General features: G+C 37.9%; 1 protein-coding gene across 1 annotated transcript in view; it reads right to left on the bottom strand.

Moving 5' to 3' along the window:
* Nucleotides 1-327: 327 nt before the first annotated feature.
* Nucleotides 328-7,405, bottom strand: part of FAM91A1 (family with sequence similarity 91 member A1) — a 46,457-nt gene continuing 39,379 nt past the window's right edge. The window contains exon 24 of the mRNA XM_040625801.1: nucleotides 328-6,216. Within this exon, the coding sequence (XP_040481735.1) occupies nucleotides 6,031-6,216 (186 nt within the window). The 3' untranslated portion in view covers nucleotides 328-6,030. The remainder of the gene's footprint in view (nucleotides 6,217-7,405) is intronic.

Genomic DNA, 7,405 nt, shown 5'->3' with positions numbered 1-7,405 from the left:
AGCCCACGGCCCCCCAAGGTTATAAATGGGGAGATATTTGTTAGGTTGTCAATTCTGTTTTATAGATTCACTATAACTTTGATTAAAATCCCTGCGAAGCTTGTGTGTAGAATTAGACAAGCTGATTCTAAAATTTATGTGGAAAGACAAAGGAACTAAAAGAGCCAAAATCAATTCATCAGTTCTTTAAAAAGAAAAATAAAATAAAAAGAACAAAGTTGGAGGGACTGCCACTATCCAACTGCAGTGTGGTATTCAAAGGACAGACACATTTCAGCAAGGGAACAGAGGAGGGAGCCCAGAAATACAACCCACACAAATGTCAACTGATTTTTTTGAACAGCTTTATTGAAGGATAACTTACACATGATAAAATTCACTCGTCTTATGTAAGTGTACAACGCAATTAATTTTTGGTGACATTTCCAGAACCCCAAAAAGATGTACACCCATTTGTACTCACTCCCCATCTCCACTGCAGACAACCGCCAATCTACCTTCTCCCTACAGGTTTATCAACTGATTTTTGATTAAGGTGTCATGACAATTCAATGAGGAAAAGAGAGTCTTTTCAGGAAATGGTACTCTATCAGCTGGATGTCCATATGCAAGAACAAGAGTCGATATAAAGCTCACCCCATCTATTAAAATGAGCTCGACATGTGTCCAAGACCCACATGCAGAACTATAAAACTTTCAGAGGAAAAGAGGAAAAATCTGCATGACCTCGGGTTTGTGATGAGGTTTTTAGGTAACTGCATCAAAAGAACCCACTGAAAGAAAAAAAAAGTAGATTCCATCAAAATTAAAAACTTTTGTTCTTTAATAGACACTATTAATGAGTGACAAGACAAGTCAGACTGGGAGAAAATATTTGCAAAACACGTATCTGACAAAAGAGCTGTATTCAGAATAATATATGGAACTCTTAAAACTCAGCAATAAAACCTCATTTTTAAAAAATTTTTTTTTTTAAGATTTCACTTATTTATTGCAGAGAGAGAGTGCAGAGCAAGAGAGAGGCAGGGCTTGATCCCAGAACACTGGGATCATGACCTGAGCCAAAGGCAGACACTTAACTGACTGAGCCACCCAGGCACCCCAATAAAACCCAATTTTTAAAATAAGGACAACAGATCTGAATAGGCACTTCAGACAAGATATACGGGCAGCGTATAAACATATGAATAGATGCTCAACATCATTTTTCCTCAGGAAATGAGTATTTCAGCCATAACCTCTGCTTCACTGCTGATGGGATGCAAAATGGCAGTCATTCGGGCAGACAGTGTGGCAGTTTCTTATAAAGTTAAATACACACTTACCAAATGAGTCAGCAATCCCACTCCCAGCAAAACGAATTATGTTTATATTACAAACCTGCACGTGACCATTAAATGATAAACAAACCCCGATATATCCACACAAGGAAGTACTCAGCAACAGAAAGGATAAGCTGTTGATTCACACAACAACACGAATTTAAAATGTATTCTGCATTGCAAAAGAGGCCAGATTTAAAAAGCTATGAATTGTACAATCCCACCATTTCGGTGACATTCCAGGAAAAGCAAAATTATAGGAATGGAAAACAGATAAGTGGTTGTGAGGGGAGGGGTGGGGGTGAGTAAAAGAAGAATTTTTAGGGTGCTAGGACTGCACAGTACTGCGATGGTGGGAACACTACCGTGCACTTGTCAAGGCCCATAGTGAATTTTATGGTATGAAAAACTCAACTGGGATGTAAAGGACCCCAGATGAAAGGCACGGCGTGACAAGTCGATCTGTTTTACAAATGTCTGACATAACCTTATTGAAGGAAGTGGGAAATAAAGGGAGCTAACTAAGGTACTTTGGAAAACGGTGCTTGGAGTAGATAGCGTAAAGCTCAGGACAAAACAATTACTTGAACGCTGTACTCCAGTTGGGCCATTTTTCTCACAGGGGTAGAACTTAACTATTCTGAAACCACTTTATAAATATTCTAACGTTCAACAAACAAGCAAATAAATTGTAGACAGAGAAGCCAAGGTTCTCACTCTCAGAGAAAGAAGTTACAAATGAACACAGAGGCAAAACTAGAAGGAACCTTGCGGTGCTGGTTCAGTGAGTGTAACTGAATGCTTAATCTCATATACATACAGACAGATCTAGAAATCATTTAGAGATGTATACTATATATTGGTTAGTATGCATATTGGTATCTCTTAGCACATTTCACTGAAAAAGCGTAGAAGCGGTAGCAGCGAGCATACCCAACACCCGGATCTTGGTATCTAAATTTGAGGCTCCAATAAAAGCAACCAGGGCTCCTTGGAGAAATAGCTGATTTTAGGGCTTGCATCCAGATATTACTTGGCAGCTCTAGAAAGTAAAAATATGGTCTTTAAAAAAAAAATGAAGGCACATCAAAAGAATTTAGGAGCCAACCTCAAAGAGTTCCCAAGAGCCCAAGTTGAAACATTTTATACAATAAATAACAGTATTAGATTTTAACCTAAAGTATAAAATAGCCATGATCACATACTAATATGAACAAAGGATCAAATAAATAGGAAAGAGGAACAAACTCTAAGAAAAATTCTAAATAATATATGTAGATACTACCCTCCTCCCCTTGACTGGTGGGCTAGACCTGGCAATTCACTTCCAAAGGCAAAAAAGTATGGAAAGTGGGAAAATACAGTAGAAATACCTAGCAGACCCCAACTTAGCCATTGAAGGAATATCACCAGTAATGACATCGTGTACCCCATAATATGATACAGTGTAGAAGGGCCTATCACCTCTGTGCTACCCTTCCTGATAAAGCATAACCTCAAATCTAATCACAAGGAAACATCAGACAAACCCATTTACTAAGGGACATTCTACAAATTAACCAGTACTCTTCATAGTGTCAAGGTCATGAAAGACTGAGAAACTGTCACAGATTGGAAGAGACAAAAGAGGCATCAAGGACTAAATAAATGCAATGTTGTGTCCTGGACTGGATTCTGGAACAGAAGGACATTAGTGGAAAACAGATAAATACCAAATAAAGTCTGTGGTATAGTAAAAAATAGTACTGTCCTAAGGTTAACTTCTGAGTTTTGACAGATACGCCATGTTTGTAAGGCGGTAACATTAGAGGAAGCTTGGCAAAGGGTACAGGAATCATCTCTGGACTACCCTTGCAACTTTCCTATAAATCTGAAATACAAAGGTCATTCTAAAGAAGTATAGGAAAGCCTCAGCACTGAGAGCATGGCTGTATTTAATATTAAGAAAGGGACTTACAGATTATATACACATTTTTGCAGTAATTTGATCAACACCACAGTTTATTTGTAAACATATTATGTGTCAATAATCAAATTGACAACACTTTATACATTTTGTTGTAGAATATTAACATCATACCAGAAAACAGTCCACTGTACTCAGTTACAGAGTTTTGGTACTTTAAAATCTTTAAATACAAACTGTATTTGAAACACTGAACTTAAAACAGAAACATGAATGGCAGAGAAGATTGACAACATCAAGTAAAAGAAACTGATATTCCCCCCCCCAAATGAATACAAAATCATCTGATTACATATTTAAAATGAAAGAAAGAAAGGAACTGAGAAAATCAGATACGTTTTTAAATGACATAAAGTTGCATTTCTTTAGACCCACCTGAGAGGTGAAACTGTACCCATACCAAATTCTGTGTCCTTTTTGATATTTTTCTCTTGGTTTCTAAAAAATGTTTCCCATGGTTTAAGCACATTAAGAAAGGGGAGGTAGCACAAAGCCAAATGAAATTACTTTAAAATTCTTTCATAAGTCGTCTTTGGCAAATGAAGTCTACACTTAAAATTTAACGTTTGTCGAACGGGATCAACACGTGTAAGATGAGGAGATGCATCTCTCCATGAGTTAACATATGGATGAAACAAAGCCAAATTCATAAAGCGAAGCACAAAAGCAGCTTTCACATTTTACTAACAGCTCTAAAAAGCAGATTCCCCCTCCTTAGAAATATGAGAGGTTTTCAACTGGGAATCAGAACCTTTCCTCGTTCACTGGAGAAACCAGAGTTGTCCATCTGTTTTTCCAGTACTTTCCCTAAAATTCATGATCACTATCAGATTCTAATTCTTCCTCCATTATCTCTCAAAGGAAATATAGCAGCAAATCACTCCCATATTTTAAGTTTTCAATTCACCACCAACTGGGTTCACTGCCAACAACTACGAATTATTCGATTCTTTATTAGTGTACCTGTCATTACAGTAGGCTAAGATTGTTAATACAGGAATAAATAACTACAGTTAATATAAACAAAGCAAATGAAAATGAGATTAAAGAGCCCTGATCAAGTGAAATACTTAACAACTTTCTGTTGAAAAAACTGTAAAAGTTACATACATACCTAATAGCACTAGGAATGTACAATATCAATTATTGGAAAAATAAATGAGTGATTCACAGTCATAAGAAATTACTTTAATATTAGTATGTATTTTTCCTTTTATAGACAAACATTTATAACATACACTTGATTTCTACCTCATGTAAGACAAAGTAGAAAACGAAACATTACTGCACTTACCCCAAAACACAGCACTGACTGCGTGCACAGGGAATCTGCTCTGAGATATTCAATTCTATGGGTTGGCCGTGGTACTGAATGCATGGTTAACAGTTTTAAGAAAGGCATATATTTCCAGAAGTATGTTAAATACACCAATACCAGTTCTATAAATAACAAAAATTATCAGCAAAAATGTTTAGGTTCTAACATTCCCGAATTTTCTAACGCTTTAAGTGTTTTAGATATATGTTGTTTGACCAGTTTGGTTACAGTTTTAAGCGAGCAAACCATTATCCTACGAGAAGAGCTACACTAAACTATAACACTGCACAAACTTCCCAAGGAAGGTAACTGAGAAAATCTAGAAAGTGAATCCAATTATTCTAATTACCATTTGAGATCTAAAAGAATCAATGACTCAAGAAACATTTTGAAATTACTCAATTTTTCTTTATCAGTTCCTCCAAAACTATGCACATAAATTTAAGATCCAGATTGCCTAAGACTGTCTTCAAAGTAGGCTTATCACCAAAGTGTTTTTGATCAGAAGACACAGCCTTAATGCCTCTAATGTGTAATTCTAACCGAAAATCACAATCCTTGGTTTCAAAACATCAAATTCGATTTCCTAACAACTCATTGGTAAAGCTACTAAACAAACAATCAGTCGGGGTGAGAACGTGCAGCAGCCACAGTTACAAGAGTGGAAAATAAATTCGATTTTTCCATAAAGACTCTATGAAAATATAAAGCCCGAGGTGAGTGACAACAGAAGTCCACATATAAACGCTGGTTTAAAAATAGAATGTTTTCCAAAGCTTCTCATGAGATGTCGATGTATAGTCAGAGTCTGAGTTAAGACCTTATGAATCAAGGTTAGCTTATACATAACTATGCTGATTTACAAACCTTCGACAATGTTCAACTCATATACATAATTTACAGACATCCACAGAGATTCTTAATGCCCCATCACACCATCTCTCAAAACTGGATGTTTATTGTTTTATAGTTTTGCTACTTTAAGTACCAAGAAGCCTTGTCAGAGGAAGAGTTCCGCCTCTTCCCGTGATCCCCTAAAGAGTAGGTAACAAAATATAAAATTAAACAAGATTTATGTTTGATAAACTAACATATAAAATTACCACTGCAATATTCATAGAGACTGCTTATAAACGTAACAGTCATCATAAAGCCTATAAAGTATATATCCTCAGTTTTATAAAAGAAATGCAGATTGTCTCAGGGTAAAAAATACAGTGCAGGCTGCTAAAAAGCTCTTTGTTGCATGAGGAGGTGCAATAATGAGGAAAACTCCAGAAAACACGAACATGTTCCCCAACCTTAACATCAGCGGCGCGTGAATCGCACTGCGGCAGCACGACGCTTTTTAGTGGCTGGCACTATAAAGCTAACGTTAAGAAAGAAAAAAGGCAGAAGTGTGAGCAACAAATGGTGGAACCAAATTATTGCAAATGGAGATTAGCAATAAGAAGCGAGGAAGGTGACCGTCCACTCCATTCTGATAAGATGCCATCTTTAAATATTAAGTTCTTTGCAGGAAGTGGGACTCCCGACTCGGCGCAGGACGACTGTGAGAGCACGCCGGGAAAGCTGGCCTCAGTGGCAACATCCAGGGTGGAAGCACCTTCCTAAAAGACCAAGGAACAGGAGAAAAATTCTATGTCCAACACTTTACCAAACCACTTAATACAGCTCATTACAAATACGGACTTTGATGAGCCAAGAAATGTTTATGGAACGCAAAGCCCTGTGGGAGACGCAAAGATCTACTTCACAGACCCCGAGATAATCAGTGACGGGTATCGCTGTGTGCGGTAATGACTAATACCAGGCAGACTATGATAAGTGCTTAGACATAAATAGAAATAATGGGCTCTGAGACTGTAAGAGAAGACAAACGTTCATTCCTAAACAATCCCGAAAAACCCCTCACTTAGCATCAAGCACCAGAACACTCCGTGAGCTCCCAGGGCTCTCAGATTCCCCTATTTAGCACAGACCTTTCCCCGGGACTCCAGTCTCACACACCCACCTCTCTGGCATCAGCTCTTGGATGTTTCACCATCCATTTCACACCTACCATGTCCGTAACCTTCACTCTCCAAGCTCCTCCCCCGTCCTCCCTACTCCACACACTGAGCTAGTTCAGAACCTGGAGAATCATGCCTGACTCCTCCCTTCCTTTCGCCCTCAAATCTTTTCCTCACATTGAATTAACCGCCAGGTTCTAGCAATCTGCCTCCAACATGTATCCCAAATTACTGTATTCATTCACTACAGTCTCCAAAGTGGGGTATGGGACTATAAAAATTTTAGAGATCCTTTATCAACTACTGCATCCTTACAAAATTTCTATTTTTGTGTATATTTCATAGTATACATAATTTATTGACATAACAGTACATATGGGTAATAAACTTTTATTATGGGTATATGCAAAATTTGGGGGTATTTTTAATTCAAAAGGGAGCTCAGCTACCAACAACTCGCACGTGGTCTCTGAACTGGTCTTGCTTCTCTGCTTGTCCCTTTTTAATCTGCTCTCCAAACGGTAACTAATCTTTTAAAACAGTCGATCAGAAATAAATGTCATTCCTGTTTAAAAGTCTTCAATAATTTCTCTTTGCACTTGAGCATAAATACAAATTGTTTGCTATACTCTAGAAGGCCCTGCCTCCCCTCCTCCTCAGCCTCACCTCTTGCCAACCCCCCCACTTTCATGAGGCTTCTGCCACACCACGCTTCTTTCATTCCCTTGTACACCAAGTGTTTTCCAACACAGGACCTTTGCTCCTGCTACGCTCTGCATGGCATACT

The sequence above is a fragment of the Ursus maritimus genome, unplaced genomic scaffold, assembly GCF_017311325.1.
Source record: "Ursus maritimus isolate PB19 unplaced genomic scaffold, ASM1731132v1 scaffold_9, whole genome shotgun sequence".
Classification (NCBI taxonomy): domain Eukaryota; kingdom Metazoa; phylum Chordata; class Mammalia; order Carnivora; family Ursidae; genus Ursus; species Ursus maritimus.
This window is presented reverse-complemented; position numbering and strand designations above follow the sequence as displayed.